Source organism: Globicephala melas, chromosome 7 (assembly GCF_963455315.2).
Source record: "Globicephala melas chromosome 7, mGloMel1.2, whole genome shotgun sequence".
Lineage (NCBI taxonomy): Eukaryota > Metazoa > Chordata > Mammalia > Artiodactyla > Delphinidae > Globicephala > Globicephala melas.
This window is the reverse complement of record NC_083320.1, coordinates 114,628,983-114,655,189: the sequence shown is the minus strand read 5'-3', so window position 1 is coordinate 114,655,189 and position 26,207 is coordinate 114,628,983. Positions and strand designations below refer to the sequence as shown.

At 39.2% G+C, this 26,207-nt stretch overlaps 1 protein-coding gene across 5 annotated transcripts in view; it reads left to right on the top strand.

Moving 5' to 3' along the window:
* PTPN4 (protein tyrosine phosphatase non-receptor type 4) overlaps positions 1-26,207 on the top strand; it is a 190,182-nt gene that overhangs the window by 125,629 nt on the left and 38,346 nt on the right. For all 5 annotated transcript variants that reach the window (XM_030849640.2, XM_030849639.2, XM_060302609.1 and 2 more), the window contains 3 exons: positions 4,151-4,219; positions 11,855-11,980; positions 13,706-13,864. In XM_030849640.2, the coding sequence (XP_030705500.1) occupies positions 4,151-4,219; positions 11,855-11,980; positions 13,706-13,864 (354 nt within the window). The remainder of the gene's footprint in view (positions 1-4,150; positions 4,220-11,854; positions 11,981-13,705; positions 13,865-26,207) is intronic.

Genomic DNA, 26,207 nt, shown 5'->3' with positions numbered 1-26,207 from the left:
GCCAGTATAGTGTTGAGTAGAAGCGGTGAGAGCAGATATCCTTGTCTTGTTCCTTATCTTAGGGGAAGCCACTCAGTATTTCACTGTTAAGTGTGATGTTGGTTGTGAGCTTTCACACATGCCCTATATCATGCATGTTGAGGCAGTTCCTCTGTTTCGCATTTGTGGGAAGTTTTTATTAGGATTGGTCATTGGTTTTTGTCAAGTGCTTTTCCTGCAGCTATCACAGTGATCATATGAGTTTTCTTTTTAGTTGTTTATTTGATGAATTATATTGATTGACTTTCAAATGGTAAAGCAGCTGTACATTCCTGAGAGAAACCCCACTTGGTTATGATCTGTTATCCTTTTTATATATTATTTTGTTTAATTTGCTTACATTTTGTTTAGAATTTTTGCATTTATGTTTGTGAAGGATATTTCTCTTTCGTTTTCTTTTGTAATGTCATTATCAGGTTTGGTGTCAGGATCATTTTGGCCTCATTGAATGAGTTGGGAAGTATTTCCTCATTTTCAGTTTTCTAGAAGAGTTTCTCTAGTAATATTATTTCCTTTTAAAATGTTTGGTAGAATTTTCCAGTTCTGTTCTTTTCTAAGGCAGAAGCGTTATTTATAGGAGGCTTTTGAACAGCACATTCAGATTCTTTAATACCAATGAAGCAGTTCAGGTTTTCTCTTTCTTCCTGGGTGGACTTTGATCGTGGTTTTCAAGGAATTTATCTATTTTGTCTAAGTTCTTGAATATTTTGGCAAAAAGGTTGTAATATTACCCTATTATATTTTCAATATCTCTAGAATCTAGTAAGGTCATTTCTCTCATTCTTGATATTGGTAATTTGTGTCTTCTCTCTTTTTCCCTTATCAGTCTTGTTAGATTAAATATTTGGGATTAAATATTTTTAAACACTGTGAATGCTAAATAAAACCTTTCTTCAGGTTTGTATGTAGCTTATGGGCCACCCTTTGTCTGTCAAGTCTTAAAGGAAACAAGTGACCGAAAAATACTGAACCAGGTTCCCGTTCAAGCGTAGAGTCAATAGCTAGACAGTATCAAATATACAAAACCTCAGGGAATATAACATCTCTGAGCCTATTTTGAAAAAAAATTTAATGGTAAAGTTAAGCCATCTAAGAGAGAATTCAAAATGACTCAAGAAGCATCTTGGTGAAAGAAGTCAGAATAAAGATTAAATTCTTTAAATATGGAACGAATCCTTGACAACTATGAGAATTATAACTACAGAATAGTATTAAAATGCTATAAACTTGGGCAAAGTAAAAGTAATAATATAAGAAAGCAAGAGGAAGCAGGGACTAGTGAACTATGTGAATCCATATTAACAAAAATTAAATATTAATATAATACACGAAGCTTTTAAGATTTTCCCTGACCTTTTTTTTTTTTTTTTTTTTTTTTGCGGTACGCGGGCCTCTCACTGTTGTGGCCTCTCCCTTTGCGGAGCACAGGCCCCGGATGCGCAGGCTCAGCGGCCAATGGCTCACGGGCCCAGCCGCTCCGCGGCATGTGGGATCTTCCCGGACCGGGGCACGAACCCGTGTGCCCTGCATCGGCAGGCGGACTCTCAACCACTGCGCCACCAGGGAAGCCCTTCCCTGACCTTTTTATTCTTCTCCTCCTTCTTCTTTTGTAAATGAATGGTAGCCTTTTTCTTTCCTTTAATTCAAGAGAAATCCATTTAGTATTTTCATTGTGGCATATATAGCATAATCACATTGTAATAGAATTATATCCATATTTGTAGCCTTTTCTATGTATGTATAGAGTTTCAGAATGATTTTTCCCTGCTCATAATGGAGATTATTTCTTAGGGGTATGGCTGTGGCTAAATCTGTTTACTTTTTTTGTGATGCTTTTCGATATTGCTTGAATTACTTACAAGAAGCCTGCATGCTTTCACCAGTTGGTATATTCTCACTGTTCTTAAGATAAGTATCTTGCTGTCAGAATTTAGTGTTCTTAGATTATGTTACAGTTTTACATTTTGTTCTAATTATACTAAACCCTGTAGAATAATGTGGATAATATGACATATAAACACTTCATTTTCCCCTCATATTTGAATTTAATCTTTATATTTTTATTATGAAATTCAACTTGTTCATTCAGCCTTTTGAGTAATAATGTCCCATTTGAATCCTCTTTCCTGGAAAATTACTCTATCAGTCCGGGAAACAGGAAGCTCTTTTGATTTTTCAAATAAAAGCAATTTAATTGAGGCAGTTGGTTTCTAACACAGGTGTTAGAAAGGCTAAGAAAACAAAAGGGAGGGGGTTTGGAGAAGCAGCAGGAAGAATGGGTAATGCCTGAGGGTCAGAAGCTTGTGTCACTCTGGGCTGGAGCCCACAAGCTGAGACCTGCTGCCGCACTGGTGAGCTGCTGCCGTCGATTCTGGATCTCCAGGGCGGTGCTGCTTTAATCAGGGGTGGCATCATCTGCGGGGTTCTGTTTCTTTCTGTGCCCTGTCCCTGCTGCTGTTACAGCGGCTGCCAGCATCTGACGGTCACCTGCTTCTGACTTGCTCCGCTTTCTGATCTCCCACCAGAAAAAAGGCAGAACTGACAGGAAGCCAGCCTGCAGGGGAGCCTCCCAGATGCGGGGCGTAGCGGACAGAGCAGGACAGGACTGAGGCCTGGGCAGCTCGGTTAACGTGAAGTTAAATTCGTGTGTATAAGCAAGCCGTAGATGTCTGTAGTTGTGAAAGCTAGGCTTTCTGTTTATAGTCCTTAAGAACTTCAAAAACGTATCCAGAATACTTTTTAATCACCAAAATGATTAATAATCTTGTGAGCGATGTAGGAATGGCAGCATGACATGTTTATCTGGATACAGTCCTATCCCTAATGGATACACATTGGATAAATGCTTTTCCCCCTCATTATCAGCAGTGGTTGGGAATACTAGCACTCTTGTCATCTCTCACGAAGACTGAGAGATGGAATTTTGAATATCAGGGGATTTAATACTTCCTTTACCAGCCTCCTCACACACACACCCCCTTGTTATCTCTGTTCCAAAATGTCCAGGGGATTACAGTCCTTGTTCTAATGTGGAAGTACAAAGCAGTGGTGAACCTAAATCTGTTACCTTGTTCACAATTGCAAGTGTAGCTCATCCTTCTTAGAGGAAATATATTAAGAAACATCAACTTATCTAAACTTTAAAATCGTGACAATGTTTCTGACTTTCCATTAAAACTTGAACAGATGTGCCATTCTATTCACATTTATCTATACTTGTCCATAGAAGATGATCTTAAAATTGCTTATTAGCTTTGGAAACCTATATTTGTATGCTTTTATATATATTAAATTTCCATCTATGTAAATGGTTATATTTGATATTCTAAACATTTGTGTTCATTCACTCAAATAATGTGATGTGTCAAGTAACAGATTCTCTGAGAACCAAGTTTTTATTTACAAATTTGCCCTCAACACATTGGAGTACCACAGAGGAAGCTCAGTTCCCAGGCATAAACGGTGTGCTTGGAAGACAAATCACCTTCAAGATAACCCCCTGTAATGCCCAACTCTTAACCATATTCTGACCTTCATTCCTTCTTATATAAAAATATCTGGAGTTGCCTGTATCTGGACGTGGAGGGATTTGAGGATGTGTCTGTGATCGTTATCAGTAGGTGAGGAGGAAAAGCTTGCTCAAGGAAAGAGCAGTTCTTCGAGATCTCCCCCAATGTGTCAGGCCCTTGTTGAAGGAGTAGTAAAGACACTAGCCAAACCGCAGACGTGGCAGGAGGGCAGGGCTTAGATGAGCTGGGACAGCGCAACCTGTTTCTGAGTCTAGAGGGAGTGCCTTTCCAGGGCATAGCAGAGGAGGAATTCCTCTCAGACAGAATTACTTCTTTCATACTCACTCCCAAACAAAGGACTATCTGAAAACAAAGTGTCTTTGGAACACATCCTTGTTCATTAATGGAAGAACTGTAATTAAGCTTCATCCATCCAGGTAGAAGTGGAATATAGTCCGTTCTTTCCTTCTTACCCTCTGCTCCCTTTTCTCTGCTAGAAATATCTTGTCTCATGTAATTGTAGTATAGTCATGCTGTGTGTTGTCATTTTATCTTGTAGTTCTCTTTAAGGTTTTCTTATTGTACATATTTATCTATTTCAGTGGGAGAACTGAAGTCCAGTCAGTTCAATATGGCAAAGAAAAGGCAAATAAAGACAGGGTGTTTGCAAGGTAAGCCACTTCTAATTCAGTGTCTGAATTTTTTTTAAAGCAAGGTTAAAATTGCTAAAAACTCTTTTTCCAAATATGATTACAGAATTATCACATGATTCCTTCTTTAATTAAATGATAAATTATGTTGAGCGAATAATGAAATAGTTTGTCTAGTTTACTCAATCAGGTTTTTTTAGTGGACCAAGGATTGTAACCCTGACTAGGCAGAATCAAGTATTATATTATTAATATAACATTTTGTTGGAAGGCTTGTTTCCCTTTTGTTAACATTTTTGAGAAACATAGTGACTCATCTCATGTATTACCCAGCCCATTTCTTCTTTCTTTAAATCATATTGTTAAGAAATAAGTTGCTTTTTATTTGGGTGCTATTTTGTTATCTTCATTTTTTAAGATCTGTTAATAACCAGTTTGCTTTTCAACCAGTGAGATGACATGATCAGATTTATGGTTTAGAAAATAGTTTTATAAGCAAGTATAGAGAATGAATTAGAAGTAAGGCTGGGTACCCAGAGACCGGTTAGGTTATTGCAGTAATCCAAATGAAAATAACAAAGGTCTGAACTAAAACATTGACAGTGAAGTGGTTACTAGGGAACAAATTTGAGGAGCTTATTTTGCGAGTGGAACAGGCACAAGTTGTTGACCCGTTGGTGGAGGTGTGTGAGAAACAGGAGTGTCTGGAGAGACTTGTCAGCTTGGAGTGACATAAAATGGACAGGGGCTACAGGAGAGAACAGACTCGTAATAGAAGACGTTAAATTGGCACAGGTCTAGTTTGAGATGCCTGAGCAACGATCTAACCAGATTGTCCAATAGATGATTGAAAACTCAGCCAAGAGCTCTGGCGAGGGAGAGTGACCAGATTGGTGGCAGCTGATCTTTACTGAAGACCTACTGTGCCGAGCATTGTTTCAGGCCTTGGGAACACAGTGAAGAACAAGTAACCCCTCTTAGTCTCATGGAGGCTGCACTCTGATTGGTGGAGCAGGCGCCTCATATAGTGAGGGCTGAGGCAGGGAAGGCCCTGGGCCGGAGCCAGTAGTGGGCAGGGTGCGCATGGCAGTGATCCAGGAGATGGCTAGACAGGCAGGCAGCGGCCGGAGTCTGTGTGGCCCTGTGCTGGGAACAGTGAGGACTTAGGATTGTAAATGGAGGCCCGGGGGACTGGGGGCATGGGAGGGATATAAACTGACTTGCATTTTTAAAATGTGGTAGAGTTCTTGTGCTTTAGAGTGATAAACTGAAGTATCTACAAGTATCGTATGGTTTCTGGGATTTGCTTCAGAATAATTGGGGGGCGAGGTGAAACAGGATTCTCATGATGATGCCGTTGAACCTGGGGCCTGAGTACACAGGGTTTATCAAACTCTTCTTTCTACTTCTGTTTATATTTGAAATGTTCCAAAATAAAAAGATGGGGGAGGGTGGGAGATTAGCCTGGCTGCTGGGATAGAATCACTCTGTGGGGATGTGAGTGGAAGAGGGTGACCAGTTAATCTCATAATGGCTAATGCTTATTTTGTACTTACCTGTGCCAGGCAGTTTTTGTATATTAACTCACAACCCCCAAACTCAGTGAGGTAATAAATCCATTACAGATGAGAAAACTGAGCGAGTTTGAATAATTTACCTGAGATTGTACGGAGAGTGAGGGATGCAGCAAGATTCTAACCAGGCATCCCAGGTTCTTACCCACACTTTTAACCTCTGTGCGGTAGTTTTTGCTGTTCTGCGTGAGAAGCTTGACTCCTTCCCTGTCTCACATGTGAAAGATGATCCCGTTTATTGTCTGTCTCCTTCACTAGGTAGGATGTCAGCTCTAGGAGGACGGGAGTTTGTCTGTCTTAATTCACCACAGTAGCCACAGTTCTCTAATGAGTGGGGTATGGTAGATGTTTTTTAAATGAAGCAGTGTATTTTCAGTGAAAATAGCTTAGAGAGGGTGAGTCCTTAAAGAGGTCATGAGCTTAGAGTCTGCTGCCAGTGGAGGCCTGAGAGTTTTAATAAACGAGAAGTGGAGAATTTTGCTTTTGACTTTAATTTTGCTCTTAGTCTTTGTCCGAAAGACCTCCTGCTTTGTGTTTCTAGGGTAAAAAGCTGCTGTTTTTTTCTTTCCTCCAAAAGCAGAAACTGCTTTATTGCTCCACAAGTGATGGCTCATTTTTTTTAAAGCTCCAACAATGCCAAATAACATAAAGAAAAATCGTAGGGCTTCCCTGGTGGCGCAGTGGTTGAGAGTCCGCCTGCCGATGCAGGGGACACGGGTTCGAGCCCTGGTCCGGGAAGATCTGCGGAGCGGCTGGGCTCGTGAGCCATGGCCGCGGAGCCTGTGCTCCGCAACGGGAGAGGCCACAACAGTGAGAGGCCCGTGTACCGCAAAAAAAAAAGAAAAAAGAAAAATCGTTACCCCCAACACAATCATTTAAAATTGTTTTGTATTTACTATTCAAGATTTTGCCATGTATATACTCACAGAGATATTGATATGTATGTCTATATTTTATTTGTTTTAAACATTGTTTCATACTTTTTGTTGCTTGTTTTTATCACTTAGCATATCATAGGAATTTTCTTCGATGTTGAAAAATCTGCAGTCATTCATGTCAGTAAATCTTAAACACTTAAGTCCTTTTATCCTGAGCTGTAGATTTAATTGCAAGATCCTTCCCTTCGTCCTGCCACCGGTCCGCGTGCACAGTCAGAGTCATTTCTGGGGCTGAGGCTGTGCCAGCACTGTGCCTGGAATGCTTGTAAAAATAAAAAACAAATAATATTACAAGTTCCTTGGAGTAAGGACATTTGAAACAAAAAAATCATTAGAACATGATTTTTTATGTGTTTGAATAATAAAATTTACTTGGGTTTTTTTTTTCCCCCTTCATTCCTGGCTTACCCTCATCCTGATTTGTCTATGAATGATCTCTCCAATCAGAAAATTGTCAATGAAAAATGCCTTGATGTAGGAAAGATTTCACTGGTCAGGGCATATAGCATTTTGCTGTGATAAGTTTAACTTGAATTTGAATGATGTAATTCATTTCAGCATTTGTTCGAAAAAGTTTTGAAATTGATTTATTTGGGCTTTATTTTTAGATTTATTGAGGGAAATATTGTCAGTTTCTCTATTAAATATAAATCTTGGTGTCATATTAGTGGCTTGGTTATTTCAGAAGGGAGAAAGAAAGAAAGTAAAAACACAGAGATGTCTGCCCCAATAGATACAGCTACTGAAATTACTCAAATTCCTCCTTTCCACAGTCATACTTTTTTTTTTTTTTTTTTTTGCTGTACGCGGGCCTCTCACTGTTGTGGCCTCTCCCATTGCGGAGCACAGGCTCCCGACGCGCAGGCTCAGCGGCCATGGCTCACGGGCCCAGCCGCTCCACGGCATGTGGGATCTTCCCAGACCGGGGCACGAACCCGCGTCCCCTGCATCGGCAGGCGGACTCCCAACCACTGCGCACCAGGGAAGCCCTCATAGATACTCTTGTTTCCAGTTTGAAAGTATTAAGGACCTGTACAAAGGTAAAATGTACAGTAAAATGTTAATTTGAAACCATTTTCCTTGAAATTGCTCTTGAGAAAGGAATAGTTTACTTCCTATCAACTTTGTTTTAACTTAAAATGTACATATTTATTCTAGTTCTTAGTACTATAACTTTTTTGCAACACTCCTTTCAGACTTGTTAAAAGCAAAGTAAATATTTTTCTGATTCTTCTGTTAAAATAGCACCATAACAAAATACTTGCACTTTTTTATTCTTTTCCTAACAAGAAGCTTAACTTTTTGTCTTGCTTGATATTTGTAAAAATACTGAACATGATTTCATAACTAGTTCTACTGTAACATGATATCCTAATATGAATACCAAGTCATAGGTGTGTTTATATATTAATGTTAATATCACATGCAAATGACTTCCTTTATTTATATGTGTAAATGCTTTAATATTTTGAGCATATCAGATTTTGAAAGATATACAGATAGTTACACCTGCATCTTACTAGTTCATTTTTTTTTCCAGAGCAGTTCCCAATGCATTTTATTTTATTTTATTATTTATTTATGTTTTAAATTTAATATTTAAAAAAATTTTTTTTAAATTTTATTTTATATTGGAGTATAGTTGATTAACGGTGTTGCGTTAGTTTCAGGTGTACAGCAAAGTGATTCAGTTACACATATACAAGTATCTTCATTTTCAAATTCTTTTTCCATTTGTTATTACAGAATATTGAACAGAACTCCCTGTGCTATGCAGTAGGCCCTTGTTGGTTACCTATCTATCTATCTATATATCTATTTATTTATTTGGCTGCACCGGGTCTTAGTTGTGGCATGTGAACTCTTAGTTGCGGTATATGGGAGCTAGTTCCCTGACTAGGGATTGAACCCAGGCCCCCTGCATTGGGAGCGTGGAGTCTTAGCCACTGGACCACCAGGGAAGTCCCTGGTTATCTATTTAAAATATAGCAGTGTGTACATGGGAATCCCAAGCCCCAGTCTATCTCTCCTCCCCCACTTTTCTCTGCCTGGTAACCATAAGCTCATTTTCTAAGTCTGTGAGTTTGTTTCTGTTTTGTAAATAAGTTTATTTATATCATTTTTTTTAAGATTCCACATATAAGTGGTATCATATGATATTTGTCTTTCTCTGTCTGACTTACTTCACTTAGTATGATAGTCACCAGTCAGATAGTTCTTCATTTTATATATGCATTATCAAAATGTGAAATTGTTTAACAGGTTATCTTATAAAACAAATATGCATTATTCAGTGAGTAGTAGAGATAAAATTCCAATATGATGGGCCCCAAATAACTTCCTGTTTCTTTTGTTGTGCTGGAATTGTATGAATCTCCTTTGAAATAATAAGTCATCATCTAGGACAAGTACTGTTTTAATGATCCCATTAGCTCTGAAAGACTAAGCTTTTCTGGGATTGTGATGATCTGATGCATATCTATCAAAATACCCTAATGGTTTTAGCAATTATTAAATTATTCTGTTAGAGTATTAGAGAATTCTAGAATTCTTGTCCACTCCTTGGAATTTTAGTTGGCAGTATAAATAGTTAGAAAAGATTTCTCCTTAAACTTCTTATGTAAGGTTGTTTTTTTCAGCAATAATAAATGTTAACTTATTTTTCTGATACATCAACTCTTTGAATTGCTTTCAGACTTTTTCAGTTATCATATAATATCTAAGAAGAAAGCAAAAGAATGTTCCCATGCAACAGAAAAATAAGGTGCCATGGTCAGAAAATAAATTTACCACATTGCAAACACTGATGAAGTGTGGTATTTTTTTCTCTGAAGTTTCCACACTCAACAGGAAACATAGACAGCAAGCTTGAGTGGGTGGGTCTCTGAGGTTAAAACTGTTAATAAAATACCTTGAAATTTAGTTTTAAATGCAAAGCATTTCCAACCATGTTTAGTTTATTAACAACAGTAAAGTGTTCTGATGCTTTGTATTAGGTGAGTATAACTGGATTTTTTTCCTCCTTCAAATGACTCTTTCCCTCTTTTAGAAAATGAAAATAGTTGATCTCCTGACTGTGGCTAGTGAACTCACTTAAACAGTTTACATTTAATAATCCAATATGTGAGTAATCTGTTTACTAACATTAATAGAAGAGCCATAAATGCTGTTTATTTTAATAATCTTTACTGCATTTAAAAAATCTAATGCATGAGATAATATACTTTATTTTTATTTTATTGTGACTGATGAGGTGGTTAGACTAAATGGTATCCTGACTTGTCTTCAAATCAGAAAATCCTGTAATTTAAACTCATGGTAATGGGAAATGTTTATGTTTTAATGACTTCAGATTCACTTATGAAAAATGAAATCTGACTCAATGACTTTTTAAAAAAATTGATAACATTACATCTCTTTTAGAAAATGTTCAATGTTCTTAAATTAAGGAGATGTCAGTCAACTATATTTCAATTTAAAAATAAATAAAAGAAAAAAAAGCAACATCTTTAGGCCAAACTAAAAAGATTTTAGCTATGAATACATGAAATGATAGGGCATTTGTGTGCTTTAGATTCAGAAGTAATTTAAGTTACTTGTGGTTTAGTAAAATGAATAAACTAAAACATTCCACTGAAAATGTAGATACTCATAGATCATTTCAGAAGGTAGGGAAGGACCGTAGGAGCATGCATTTTACTAGTAAATTTTGATATTTAGATGTAGAAACTTAAGTGGTTTGTCTGTGGGAAGGTCAAAGCTAGGATTGATGGTCCCCACTCATTGTTTTTTTTTTTTTTAAATACATTTATTTATTTATTTTTGGCTGCGTTGGGTCTCTGTTGCTGTGCACAGGCTCTCTCTAGTTGCGGTGTGCGGGCTTCTCATTGCAGTGGCTTCTCTTGTTGCGGAGCACAGGCTCTAGGCGCACAGGCTTCAGCAGTTGTGGCACACAGGCTCAGTAGTTGTGGCTCGTGGACTCTAGAGCACAGGCTCGGTACTTGTGGTGCACGGGCTTAGTTGCTCCGTGGCATGTGGGATCTTCCCTGACCAGGGCTCAAACCCGTGTCCCCTGCATTGGCAGATGGATTCTTAACCACTGCACCACCAGGGAAGCCCCCCCACTCATTGTTTTAATGCTTCCTACTATGTATGTAAATTTTCTTGAGTACTCGTGGTCAGTGTTACCATGCTTTGTAGTTTAGTCTGTTTGTATGTGCTTCAGTGAGTTATTACTGAAATATAAAACTGTCTAAGTTTAGAAGCTGATATATTATGTGTTTTTATGTAATTTGCTTAATTCATTGTATTAACCTTCATATGAACTCTGCATGTCAAAAAGCTAGGCATTTAAATAGATATCATGTATTTTCCATGAACTTTGGCCACTTTTTGAATTTGCATAAAAAATGACTTCAGTTGCTAATTCACCTAAAATTCTAAGGGTTTTTGACCTCAGTAAGGATCAATATCTTTTCTGAAAAGATCATTTACTCTCTTTATCACTATAATAACTGACAATATACAGGTTAGAAAACATACGCTACTCCCCACCGTGAGACAAAATAATTAACCTTCCAAATGTTTCCTAAAGAAGAAAAGAAAAGAAAAAACCCACTGACCTACTGTATATAAAAGGGGAAAATTTATAAATAAAATATACACAATTATCATTTTTATCTTGTCCTCATTGAGGCAGAGGGCCAGGGTTTAGGTTTAAGGACACTCAGGAGATGATGTGTTAGGAATTGTTTAAAACACCACAAGATAAGCTCAAGTCCCAGAGACGCTGGGACAGAGACAGACAATGTCTAAAATATAATGTTGGCAGTATCTGGGAAAACTTGATAGCCAACGATTCCATTGTTTTTTTTCTTTCGTCTTTCTTTCTTTGTTTCTTTCGTTTTTCTCCTCTTCCCTATTCTCTTTCCTACTTTTTCTTGCCTTCTTTCTTCATATAAAGCAGATTTCCTTTCTTAGGCAATTGTTTGGTAAGTAGCCTCCAAATGCATTAATTTCTTGTAAATAAACGTGTTGTGTTTACTCATCTAGAATATGATGTATTAAGACAAACTGTAAGGTTTGGTACATAGTTCGGGGTAAAAAATAAAATTTTTTGCATATTATTTAAATTATTACTCCAGATCCCCAAGTAAGCCCTTGGCACGGAAATTAATGGATTGGGAAGTAGTAAGCAGGAATTCACTGTCTGATGACAGGTTGGAAACACAAAGCCTTCCATCGCGATCCCCACCTGGCACTCCAAATCAGTAAGTACATCAGGTGTACGTTTTGCTAATTTCTAAATGTTTGGCTGTATGTTTCCATTGCCTGAAGATTATAATATGTAAAATTAAAAATTTTCAGTTAGACATGATTTTCGTTGCTCCAAGGCATTATTTCCTCTCAGCCTGGAGCTCAGTGTGTAAGCAGAGCATGACATAAAGATGCTCACTTAACTACAAAGCTGACTTCCACAGTCAGGGTCACTAGCCAATATATCAAGGCCTATTAGTAGACTTAAAATCTGGGAATATGGTTGTAGCTGACATAAGTCTTTTCCATGTGTATCTCCAGCATAATTTCGAGGAGAGTGCATATTATTTGAACATGCTAAGTGTTGTGATTCTCTTGCTGAAGCTCCTACCCTGCTTCTGCTGTGCCAGTGTCTGTGGTCTAGGAAAAGGGATTTCCAGCCTCAGTTCCCACCAGCTCAGCCATAGCTCAGCTGAGAAGCACATGTTACTCAGCACTTACTGTGTATGCACTTCATCCTAGCATTTCTCACAAAAGCTGGATGCTTGGGTGTAGGTAGTAATAATAAGATAATAAACGTGTACTGGCCAAAGATGTTATCTTAATTTCATAATGTTAACAAGTGTGTTGTATGTATTATATGTATGTGATTAAGATAATGATAACAAAATGAATGTCACCATACTGACCGTCCTTGTTAACCCAAAAGGTTGATATAAGAAATATTTGAATTTTGGCATGGAATATAATATTTAAAGAAGTCTTCCTCTGGACATATTTCATACACATTCACGTTCAATAGATGTGCACTAAATTCTACAAGTTGTTTCACTGATGGGTGTCTGTCAGCTTAAGAGTAAATTCCTACCATATTGGAAGTAAAGTGTGTGCACAAACAGCTTGGTTCACAGCAGGTTACCTAATAGCTAGGTGTCTTCGTCACTACTTAGAAACAAAATAGACTCAGAAGTTTGTGCAGTGTCTTGCTAATTGCAGAGTGCTAAGCCATCTTTTTTATAATAGACTGCATATAAATTCAAAGGCTAATCAGCTTGTTGGAGAAGATCCAGAACCTTCTTTCTCTGGTCCCTTTTCCAGCCAGCCGTTCCTTATTTGTTACCAGTACCCCACTAAACAATTACAGCAAATTATGGAAGACACATCAAATTTAAACCAGATGGTTGAATTAATTAATTGTCACTAACTCTGATCAGACTTTCTGTTAATGAAACAATTTTATGTATGATATGAAGAAAATTGTTCTTTCCCTAAATCCTAAAGTGACTGTGTCACTTATGAGGATGGAAATATGGTATTCAGTATCTCTAGTCTTAGAAATTATAGAAAATCCCATAAATAAAAGTATTTATTAAAGGGTTAAAAGAATTCAGACCAGAGGATATTTCTGAATTATTGGGTTCTCTCCTTTATTTGTAATGCTGGTTAAGACGCACATTTGAGTGACTGAGACCTAGAAACATTAAGGTTGGTGGGGATAATAGATGATTGAAATAGATGAGGTCCCGTGGCAGACTGCTAACTCTAGCTCAGATCTTTCGACTTCCTATTCTGTGTTTTTTCTGTTTATACCATAGTGTCTTTGTCAGAGACTCAGCTTAGTAAAATGTGGTCAGTCTTAAAAACACACACCCACTTTCTACTGCAATCATATAAGAAAAAAACTTGAACATACTGAGTTACAGTACACTTTTACTCAGTTTTTGTTCCTCTTCTCGTAGTCGAAATTCTGCATTCACCCAAGAGGGAACCAGGTTACGGCCGTCTTCAGTGGGCCATTTGGTCGGCCACGTGGTTCACACCTGCCCCGGCGAGGCGTTCGTGAGGCATCGGTCTCCATCTTCCACGCAAGCTAACAGCATTGTGTTGGAATCGTCTCCGTAAGGCCTTTTTGCATTTTGCTTCCTTTTTATGAGGAATAATGCCCCAAATTGTTTCATTTGAAATAATCTGGGAAATTATAGTATTTGATACAAGACTTTATGTGATGTTTTAAAAATTTATATATTTGTAAATGTGCTTATTTGTTCCTGAAGGTCTCGGTGACCCCCACCCCACAAAATCGCTGCTATTATTTTGTTGGCTCTGTATATTCTTGAACTTTTAGTGCACATTGTTACATATTTCTGTAGATAAATGCATCACTGTGGTCAGGCAGTAAGGTGATGAAAGGTAGAGTTTTCTTAATATTTTTCAGGAAGGGAACCATAAGGATGAATAGACAGTGTTGGGGAGATGAAGTAGCAAGGGAGAACATGACATTGAAAATAAGTTACAGAACGTGTGCACACCTCATTCTAAAATTCACTCCTATCTCATTACAAGTTGATGCATAAATTAAACTTCATAATTCAGTATATCAGTTTAATGCACAACATACTTACCTCACATTAATAGGCAGTCTTGATATATTGGTTCATACAATACAGTTAGTTCATATGCAAGTAAAAATACAGTGCAAGAGTTAGAAAAAAAGTAAAATACTTCATAAGATACATAGGTAGGTAAGAGGATTCATTAATTGCTGAGGAGGAAAAAGGGGTTTCAGATACAGTGAGCGTGATGCGGGTTGAAGAAAGGGTGGGTCTGAGTGACGGAGAGCAGGTGGAGTGGCCAGCACAGCAGCTGTAGGTGCTCCAGGAAAGCGCGCCTGGTCTGTAGGAGCGACTGCTGTCCTCTGTGGGCGCCAGCAGGGAAGGCGGCCAAGCTGTCGGTACCAGTGGGCGTTTAGTCTGGCTAACGTGTATCTGGGTGAAAGATTTGGATTGTGTGTGGACATTTTAAAGGTTGGAGGAATAGAAAACTGTACACTGCACAGTGACACCTGTGGAGCATGGGTGGACAGGAGTTAGGATTGGTGGAAATTTAATGTTATATTACTTTAAAAATTATAACTCTAAACTTCTTGATTTTTAATAAGCATGTATTTTCTACTTCTAAAACTTTAAAAAGTACAGTAATTAAAGACGTGCTTGAAATGTTAACTGATTAAATTTTCAAATGACATGCTTTCGGCACATGAAAGCCGACCACTTGGAGGAATCACAAAGTCCGTGTCATCACAGACAGAACGGTGTCACTCCTGGGGCCTGACCACGTGATCTCAGTCTAGTTTTTGTAGAGCCCTTTCCGTAGAGCCCATACACATCTGCCTATGCATACAATTGAGTATTTCCTTTCATAAATTTTATAGATTCACAAACCCCCCAAATCACTTACCTCTTCAGAATACCTTTGTTCTCTTTTCCTGACCTGAAGTGGAGGAGGAGGTTCAGGATAGGTTGGAACCATGCAGAGTTTTTCTTCCCCTGCCCAGTCCACCAGAATTTCAAATGCTTGGGGCCTTCTCTTTGGACATCTGTTTTTTTTTTTTTTTTTTTTTTTTTTTGCGGTACACGGGCCTCTCACTGTTGTGGCCTCTCCCGCTGCGGAGCACAGGCTCCGGACGCGCAGGCTCAGCGGCCATGGCCCACGGGCCCAGCCGCTCCGCGGCATGTGGGATCTTCCTGGACCGGGGCACGAACCCGTGTCCCCCGCATCGGCAAGCGGACTCCCAACCACTGCGCCACCAGGGAAGCCCTGGACATCTGTTTTATGAAGCTTAAGTATTTGTATTCAGTTTTGAATCTATAACACTGCATTGGAAATTCAGCCAATCCTCACCTTAAGAATAATGAGAGAGTTCTGAAAAGACAAGCTTAATGGTAAACTAATAAAAATAACTTACATTGGTAGCTTACAGTCAGCTTTTTCATAAATTATCTCATTGTTGTATTCAAGAGAACTCAATAAAATAGGAAAGCTACATAGCCCCCCTTTACAGATGAGAGAGCCACACTAACAGCATTTGTCCCAATTTATAGAGCTAAAACTCGGGTTTTCTTACCTGAGCCACTCTGTAGAACTGTGTATCCTGAACAAGGCTTTGTTGATTTTTTCTTTTCAATTTAGAGGAAATATTTTTCAACTTGGAATCCATAGATTTTAGTTTTACATTGGCCAAATGTGAAAAGAATGCAAACAATATGTTGGATTAAGCACAGAGCATTTCAACGTAGCACAATACATTGAAATTGATGTTGCGATATCTCACCAGTTTCCTGCTCTTTGAGGGAGTCCAGGGGCGTTCAGGTGAGCCTGACTTCAGGCACTGGGTGAGCTTGCCCACTTCCCAAGGAGAAAACGCTATTAATTCGCAGGTGTGTTTACTGTGGAAGCAAACAGGAGGCTGTTGTACTGCTTAAAATTACTGTTTGTAGGCAGGGATGATTGAGATTACATCCTACCATTTCCTTCCTTTCTTTAAATGATCCACAGAAAATTAGACTGTTTTTAGTTTGTGATTTTTCTGAGGTAAACATTAGCCCTAAATTAATTTTAAAATACTTAACAGATTAAAAAATAAATAAATTCCCACCACAATGCTAAGACGTAACAGGGAAGCTCAGGTATTTCTACAAAATAATTGCAAAGTGTGTGAGTGGGATGGATACGGTTTTATTTTTTATTATGATACAGATTGCTAACAGCTGCAACAGAGAACTGTTTTGAGTGCAGAGGAAGCTGCCTCACTGCTCACCTTGAAGCACTCATGAGGAAACTTACAGCCACCTGGACTGAAACAAGTCAGGAAAGCTTTGGCCCACCTGGCTTGATTGACAGTTTTAACAACCATTTATCTGTTGTATGTTTGAAGTGTGGATATCTGGTTGAACACAGAGAGGGATTCCCCATGTTCTCAACTTCATCCTTCAGTTCCTAATCACCAGAGACTATGCAGATTTCATAATCCTCAAATGTTAAATCCAGTTCCCTGAGCTATTCTCTCCTAGACTGTCCCGTTCCAGTCTTATCTTTATCCAACCTAACCAATTCCTTTTGCTTCGTCCTGAAAGCTTTGCCTTCCCTCTGCCCCTCTGAGCTACTGGCACTGATAACTTCACCTGCAGGCTCAGCGTAACCCAACTCCCATGCCAGCCTTGATCAGGTCTAGTGATATATCATGGACCATGCAAATACTAGGCTGCTGTAGGACAAGGAAATAAGAGAAGCAAAGGGGGTGGAGTGGAAGGAGTGTTGAGCCATGGGGCCTCAGAGGGCGCACCCTGTTAGATGCTGTACCTGTGGTGGCAGGACTAAGCACGGATCCCTGGGCTGCTGCTCTGCAGCGTACTTACCTGCAGTCCACCTCTGGCAAAAGCCTCCCTTACTTGCAGTTGGGAGCTGAGGTCAGAGACTTGGACTTTGGCTGAAACCAGGAATCTCAGGTCTGGGACCTTGGTTCTGGAGTAGATTCCTACTGATAGAATAATATGACATTTTCAGTTCTATTCTATTAAGCATATCCCCGGGAGTTTCTATGCACTTTAATTGCCTTGAGCATCAATTAGTAATCAGTCTGAAATGGTGTTTACTTTGAAATACTCTGAATGTCACTATAAATTAGCCAAAGTATCAAGAAGCCTGAATTTTGAACCAGAATTTTATCTGTATCTTACGGAACATAAGTATGGCAGGGGTAAATGCCCAGTGAAGACTTGGATGACGCTAGTGATTGTAATTGAGTGAGACAAGAGCTGCTGGTATGTATTTTAGAAAATAAGGTTTTAAAAGGAGCCATCATTCCTGGCAGGTTTGTATTAGTGTCTACCAAGAATATGGTTTTTGTTTTCTAGTCTTAAATTAGAATAAACTTTATGCTTGTATGAAGGGTGTATTTGTACAGTTAAACCTTTGGCAGCATTTTTTTTTAATTTACAGTTTTAAGAGTTTATCCTGCTCATTTTTCTTTTTTATGAGTAATTACAATAATCTCTTTGGAACTATATTTTCTACACTCTCCCTATGACAGATTTTTTCCAGCTCCCATATTTAACGCCAAATGACTACCTCTACTTGTAAGACTCCAGGCACAGCCTTGATCCCTACTTCTTTCTTTGGTTCCTATTTCCCTAGTCCTGTCTAAACCATCTGATAGTAGATGCTCGTCTTCTTTTAGGTTATAGGTCCCTTCTCTCAGGTGCCAGCTGTTATTTCTAGTGGGGCTGTGTCCCACTACGCTGCCTGGTTGTTCTTTCCAAGTATGTGATGTCTTTTCATTCTGTTTTCCTTGGTAGTTTTTGTTTATTTGTTTGTTTATGTTTTAGCCTAGAAATAGTACCTTTTTATTTTATTTTTTTAATTAAAAAAATTTTTTTGGCTGCAGATGAATTGGGAGATTGGGATTGACATGTACACAATAATATGTATAAAATAGATAACTAATAAGAACCTGCTGTATAAATAAATAAATAAAATTTAAAAATAAATAATTTTTTGGCCGCTCCATGCAGCTTGTGGGTAGGGTCCTGGTTCCCCTGGATCCCCGACCAGGGATCGAACCCAGGCCCCGGCAGTGAAAACGCCAGGTCCTAACCAGTGGACTGCCAGGGAATTCCCAGTGGTACCTTTTTAAAGAACTGGCCTATTGCATGATATTATTTTAAATGTATTATAATTTCAAATTACAACACATGGTTTACCTATGAAAGTCATCTTCCTAGATAATTGTTTAGTAGATTGACTTCGTATGATACTTACACATTAAATATGAACAGGGAAGTTATTTGTTACAATAAATTGAGTTAATATGAGTATGTCTTTAAAATGTAATTGATACCTTTTGCCCAAAATAAGAATTTTAGAAGTCTGTGTTGATATTCTTGATTACTTTTATAGACAGTAGTTAGATAGGTAGATAGACAGAAAGAGAGTGTGTTTGGTTATTGAAGCTGGAAACACAGGAAGGGGAAATTGTCACCAGGATTACTGGGAGAGTGCATAATTAGTTTGTGAAAAAGCTCCCCAGACCAACCTTAACCTCTGCAGTGACCAGGCCCATGGAGAGCTTGTCCATCACTCTCTGTGAAGTTACCTTAACAAGAAAGTTACATAAAACAATGAGAGAAGGCAGGTAGCACCTGTCCTGAAATCCAAAATTATATCACCCTTTCCTCTCCTAGATCTTGGCTGACCCTCTGCCTGTACTCCATTCTCCTCACCCTTTCTTTAGAGCTTGGCTCAAATCCCAGCCCGAGCCTCTACGCTTGGACTCTCTTCCTATCTGGGTCTTCTTGTGGACTTCAAATGAGTAGAGGAGAGGGTGTATTCAGATACCCATTGGAGTCCGGCAAGTAACACTGGGTGGGATTCATGTGGCCTGGAATGCCTGTGGCCCGTCTAAAGGCAGCAGCTACCACTTGGCTTTTTCCAGTTGTTGGCAACCTGTAATGCAGGTCTATTCTTTCCAAAGCTTCCACATTTTTCATTCTGGAAATCCAGATTTTGTATGTAATTTTTAAAATGTAGTCAACTCACATTTTTAAAGTGAACAGGCCAAATGTATGTTGGCAAAAATTGGCCCACAAGCCATGAATCTGCAACCACTGTTCCTGTACAGTGATTTCTAATCAGGAAGTAGATAATAAAAATCACTTCTGGAGCTTTTTGGACTGTATACGCCGGGTCTCTAACCCTGGAAACGCAGACTCAGCAGTCTAGCAGAATGTCCCGTGGTGTCAGTGCCGTCCCTCTCTTGCAGCTGAGTATTGCCGTCGTGGTACCCCTGCCCACCAGGCCTGGCTCGCTTAGATACTGGGCTGCACAGCGGGCTGGGGTTTGTCCCTGTTGTTTGTCTTGGTGCTGTGCTTAGACTGTTATCTGAACCAAGAATAAAGTTGTTCTGACTCCATTCCCACCTGATCTCAACCTTATACTCTTCCCCCAAGGCCTTTGGTTTTTATAAAAATTTATTTATTTTATTTTATTTATTTTATCTTTGGCTGTTCATTGCTGCACACAGGCTTTTCTCTGGTTGCAACGAGTGGGGCCTACTCTTCGTTGCAGTGTGCAGGCTTCTCACTGCGGTGGCTTCTCTTGTTGGGAGCATGGGCTCTAGGTGCGCAGGCTTCAGTAGTTGTAGCATGCGGGCTCAGTAGTTGTGGCTTGCGGGCTCTAGAGCGCAGGCTCAGTAGTTGTGGCGCACGGGCTTAGTTGCTCCGCAGCGTGTGGGATCTTCCTGGACCAGGGCTCGAACCCGTGTCCCCTGCATTGGCAGGCGGATTCTTAACCACTGTGCCACCAGGGAAGCCCCAGACCTTTAGTTTTGAGACTGAACATTTCCCAGGTGTGGCAACTGTATGCAAAACTAGAGGAAAGCTTCTCTTTGCCTTGCCTGAGTGGTTATACTTAGTCCTGAGTAAGGGATGAGACCTATTGGTTGATCCATGCGGAGTCCAGTGACGTCCAGCTTTCGTAAAGTCTTGGAGGCTTCTGACCAGCTGCTTGTTAGAGATTTCCCATCGGAGGCTGTACCAAGGGTTGCCCGCCTCTGTCTGCCCTGGTCCCTGCAGCAGGCCATGGCCAAGGCACGCAGCTCTCTCCTAGCAGTTTCTTGCACAAGCAGCGCTTGAATGCATCGCCTTATAGAGGCTTGGGTTCTTGGCAGTTGAAATTAGCAGAATAAAAACTAGTATGTTTGGGATCTGGAATCTCTGGCCATCAAGGTAGACCTCAGAGAAGCTTTGGCTGAAAAGGGGAGGTGTGCTCTCTGATGCAGTCCTCATAGACTTATCAGAAGCTAGAGCATTTTGTGCCCTGAAGACTTCTGGGTAGAAAGCTGAGTGGTTATTATTGTTCACTGCGTATTTAGTGATTATATTTTACACTAGATTATGCAGTTGGAGGAGGGCTATATTTTCTCTTAGGGGAAGTGAGACCATTCATCGTTAATCCTGGCTGACGCCCTTGGTGCTAAGCAGATTTTAGCATCGCTACCACATCTGTCACGTGTCTAGCAGCAAGTCTCTCAAGAAGTTCACAGCTTCTCTACCAAGGGGAGCATATGTTTCCAAGAGCCACTCTGGCAGTAACCTCTGTGTTAGTTATCTTGGGCTAAATTATGCTCTGGTAGCACATTCCCCCAACTTACAGTGACATACAGCTACAAGGGTTCTTTCTCTCTTACATTCTGCATACGTGGTGGATCACCTGTGGGTCTGCTGCACGTCATGGTCATTCTAGGGCCCAGACTGACCTCAGCCCCTGTTTGGGACTTGGCTGGTCTCCTGGCTGAGGGAAGAGAGAAATACAGAGCTTCCTTTCAAAAGAGGCTACTCACATTTCATTGGCTAGAGCAAGTCATATGGCCAAGCGTGATGTCAGCCAGGGAGGAGTAGAGGGTAACTTTGAACAATAATATGATCTAATACAGTTTTGCTTCCTCAAGACCTTACAGCTGTGTCTTGGGTGTCAGTCATCAGTCAACAAAAATAAGCAGGATCTGGCTGAAGCTTGTGCCTGGTTACCACAGCAGCTGGCAACTCTTTCCTCTGCCCTTAGGCAGTGGGATAATAATGTTTCTATTTCCCCAGAGGACCTCCTCCCACCTCAGAGGTAAATAATAACCCCTGTGGTGATCAGTACTCTTGACGAGAACCGTTTTCGCCTTGCCTGGTCCCTTAACCTCCATGACTTCCACGGACGCAGGCTTCCTGGGGTCCAAGCTTTGAACCACTGGTTCCCCCTTCTGGCCTTCGTGAAAAACTCACCTTGTTACTACATGCAGGGTGCTCGGTTGTTTTTGTTTTTCAATTTTTGAATTTTATTTTATTTTTTTATACAGCAGGTTCTTGTTAGTTATCTATTTTATACATATTAGTGTATACATGTCAATCCCAATCTCCCACTTCATCACACCACCACCCCCTGCTGCTTTCCCCCCTCAGTGTCCATACGTTTGTTCTGTACATCTGTGTCTCAATTTCTGCCCTGCAAACAGGTTCATCTGTACCATTTTTCTAGGTTCCACATATATGAATTAATATACGATATTTGTTTTTCTCTTTCTGACTTACTTCACTCTGTGTGACAGTCTCTAGATCCATCCACGTCTCTACAAATGACCCAATTTCCTTCCTTTTTATGGCTGAGTAATGTTCCATTGTATATGTGTACCACATCTTCTTTATCCATTCTTCTGTCGATGGGCATTTAGGTTGCTTCCATGACCTGGCTATTGTAAATAGTGCGGCAGTGAACATTGGGGTGCATGTGTCTTTTTGAATTATGGTTTTCTCTGGGTATATGCCCAGTAGTGGGATTGCTGGGTCATACGGTAGTTCTATTTTTAGTTTTTTAATGAACCTCTATGCTGTTCTCCACAGTGGCTGTATCAATTTACATTCCCACCAACAGTGCAAGAGGGTTCCCTTTTCTCCACACCCTCTCCAGCATTTGCTGTTTGTAGATTTTCTGATGATGCCCATTCTAACTGGTGTGAGGTGATACCTCATTGTAGTTTTGATTTGCATTTCTCTAATAATTAGTGATGTTGAGCAGCTTTTCATGTGCTTCTTGACCATCTGTATGTCTTCTTGGGAGAAATGTCTATTTAGGTCTTCTGCCCATATTTGGATTGGGTTTTTTGTTTTTTTAATATTGAGCTGCTTGAGCTGTTTATATATTTTGGAGATTAATCCTTTGTCTGTTGATTTGTTTGCAAATACTTTCTCCCATTCTGAGGGTTGTCTTTTCATCTTGTTTGTAGTTTCCTTTGCTTTGCAAAAGCTTTTGTTTCATTATGTCCCATGTGTTATTTTTGTTTTTATTTCCATTCTAGGGGGTGGATCAAAAAAGATCTTTCTGTGATTTATGTCAAAGAGTGTTCTTCCTGTGTTTTCCTCTAAGAGTTTTATAGTGTCTGGTCTTACATTTAGGTCTCTAATCCATTTTGAGTTTATTTGTGTATATGGTGTTAGGAAGTGTTCTAATTTCATTTTACATTCAGCTGTCCAGTTTGCCCAGCACCACTTACTGAAGAGACTGTCCTTTCTCCATTGTATATCCTTGCCTCCTTTGTCATAGATTAGTTGACCATAGGTGCATGGGTTTATCTCTGGGCTTTCTATCTTGTTCCATTGATCTATATTTCTGTTTTTTGTGCCAGTACCATATTTTCTTGATTATTGTAACTTTGTAGTATAGTCTGAAATCAGGGAGTCTGATTCCTCCAGGTCCGTTTTTTTCCCTCAAGACTGCTTTGGCTACTCGGGGTCTTTTGTGCCTCCACAGAAATTTTAAGATTTTTTTGTTCTAGTTCTGTAGAAAATGCCATTGGTATTTGATAGGGATTGCATTGAATCTGTAGATTGCTTTGGGTAGTATACTCATTTTCACAATATTGATTCTTCCAATCCAAGAACATGGTATATCTCTCCAGCTGTTGGTATCATCTTTAACTTCTTTCAGCAGTGTCATAGTTTTCTGCATACAGGTCTTTTGCCTCCCTAGGTAGGTTTATTCCTAGGTATTTTATTCTTTTTGTTGCGATGGTAAATGGGAGTGTTTCCTTAATTTCTCTTTCAGATTTTTCATCATTAGCATGTAGGAATGCCAGAGATTTCTGTGCATTAATTTTGTATCCTGCAACTTTACCAGATTCATTGATTAGCTCTAGTAGTTTTCTGGTGGCATCTTCAGGATTCTCTATGTGTAGTATCATGTCATCTGCCAACAGTGACAGTTTTACTTCTTCTTTTCCAATTTGTATTCCTTTTATTTCTTTTTCTTCTCTGATTACCGTGGCTAGGACTTCCAAAACTATGTTGAATAACAGTGGTGAGAGTGGACACCCTTGTCTTGTTCCTGATCTTAGAGGAAATGCTTTCAGTTTTTCACCATTGAGAATGATGTTTGCTGTGGGTTTGTCGTATACGGCCTTTATTATGTTGAGGTAGGTTTCCTCTGTGCCCACTTTCTGGAGAGTTTTTATCGTAAATGGGTATTGAATGTTGTCAGAAGCTTTTTCTGCATCTATTGAGATGATCATATGGTTTTTCTTCTTCAGTTTGTTAATATGGTGTATCACATTGATTGATTTGCGTATACTGAAGAATCCTTGCATCCCTGGGATAAACCCCACTTGATCATGGTGTATGATGCTTTTAATGTGTTGTTGGATTCTGTTTGCTAGTACTTTGTTGAGGATTTTTGCATCTATATTCATCAGTGATATTGGTCCGTAATTTTCTTTTTTGGTAGTATCTTTGTCTGATTTTGGTATCAGTGTGATGGGTGGCCTCATAGAATGAGTTTGGGAGTGTTCGTTCCTCTGCAGTTTTTTGCAGGAGTTTGAGAAGGATGGGTGTTAGCTCTTCTCTAAATGTTTGATAGAATTCACCTGTGAAGCCATCTGATCCTGGACTTCTATTTCTTGGAAGATTTTTAATCACAGTTTCAATTTCATTACTTGTGATTGGTGTGTTCATATTTTCTATTTCTTCCTGGTTCTGTCTTGGAAGGTTATACCTTTCTAAGATTTTGTCCACTTCTTCCAGGTTGTCCATTTTTTTGGCATAGAGTTGCTTGTAGTAGTCTCTTAGGATACTTTGTATTTCTGTGGTGTCTGTTTTAACTTCTCCTTTTTCATTTCTAATTTTATTGATTTGAGTCCTCTCCCTCTTTTTCTTGATGAGTTTGGCTAATGGTTTATCAATTTTGTTTATCTTCTCCAAGAGCCAGCTTTTAGTTTTATTGATCTTTGGTATTGTTTTCTTTGTTTCTGTTTCATTTATTTCTGCTCTGATCTTTATGATTTTTTTCCTTCTGCTAACTCTGGGTTTTATATGTCCTTCTTTCTCTAGTTCCTTTAGGTGTAAGGTCAGATTGTTTATTTGAGATTCTTCTCATTTCTTGAGGTAAGCTAATTGTATTGCTATCAACTTCCCTCCTAGAACTGCTTTTGCTGCACCCCATAGCTTTTGGATCGTCATGTTTTCATTGCCATTTGTCTCTAGGTATTTTTTGATTTCTTCAGTGTTTAGCCTCCATGTGTGTTTTTTACTTTTTTTTCCCCCTGTAATTCATTTCTAGTCTCATAGCGTTGTGGTCAGAAAAGATGCTTGATATGATTTCAATTTTCTTAAATGTACTGAGGCTTGATTTGTGACCCAAGATGTGATCTATCTTTGAGAATGTTCCATGTGCACTTGAGAAGAAAGTGTAATCTGCTCTTTTTGGATGGAATGTCCTATCAATTAAATCTATCTGGTCTATTGTGTCATTTAAAGCTTGTGTTTCCTTATTAATTTTTTGTTTGGATGATCTGTCCATTGGTGTAAGTGAGGTGTTAACGTCCCCCACTATTATTGTGTTACTGTCGATTTCCTCTTTTATAGCTGTTAGCAGTTGCCTTATGTATTGAGGTGCTCCTATGTTGGGTGCATATATATTTATAATTGTTATATCTTTTTCTTGGATTGATTCCTTGATCATTAGCAGTGTTCTTCCTTGTCTCTGGTAACATTCTTTATTTTAAAGTCTATTTTATCTGATATGAGTATTGGTACTCCAGCTTTCTTTTGATTTCCATTTGCCTGGAATATCTTTTTCCATCCCCTCACTTTCAGTCTTTATGTGTCCCTAGGTCTGAAGTGCGTCTCTTGTAGACAGCATATACATTGGTCTTGTTTTTGTATCCATTCAGTGAGCCTGTGTCTTTTGGTTGAGCATTTAATCCATTCACGTTTAAGGTAATTATCGATATGTATGTTCCTATTACCATTTTCTTAATTGTTTTGGGTTTGTTTTTGTAGGTCCTTTTCGTCTCTTGTGTTTCCCACTTAGAGGAGTTCCTTTAGCATTTGTTGTAGAGCTGGTTTGGTGGTGCTGAATTCTCTTAGCTTTTGCTTGTCTGTAAAGCTTTAGATTTCTCTCCGTCTAATCTGAATGAGATCCTTGCCGGGTAGAGTAATCTTGGTTGTAGCTTCTTCCCTTTCATCACTTTAAATATGTCATGCCACTCCATTCTAGCTTGTAGAGTTTCTGCTGAGAAATCAGCTGTTAACCTTATGGGAGTTCCCTTGTATGTTACTTTTCGTTTTTCCCTTGCTGCTTTCAATAATTTTTCTTTGTCTTTAATTTTTGCCAATTTGATTACTGTGTGTCTCGGCGTGTTTCTCCTTGGGTTTATCCTGTATGGGACTCTCTGCGCTTCCTGGACTTGCGTGGCTATTTCCTTTCCCATTTTAGGCAAATTTTTGACTATAATCTCTTCACATATTTTCTCGGGTCCTTTCTCTCTCTGTTCTCCTTCTGGGACCCCTGTAATGCTAGTGTTGTTGCGTTTAATGTTGTCCCAGAGGTCTCTTAGGCTGTCTTCATTTCTTTTCATTGTTTTTTCTTTAT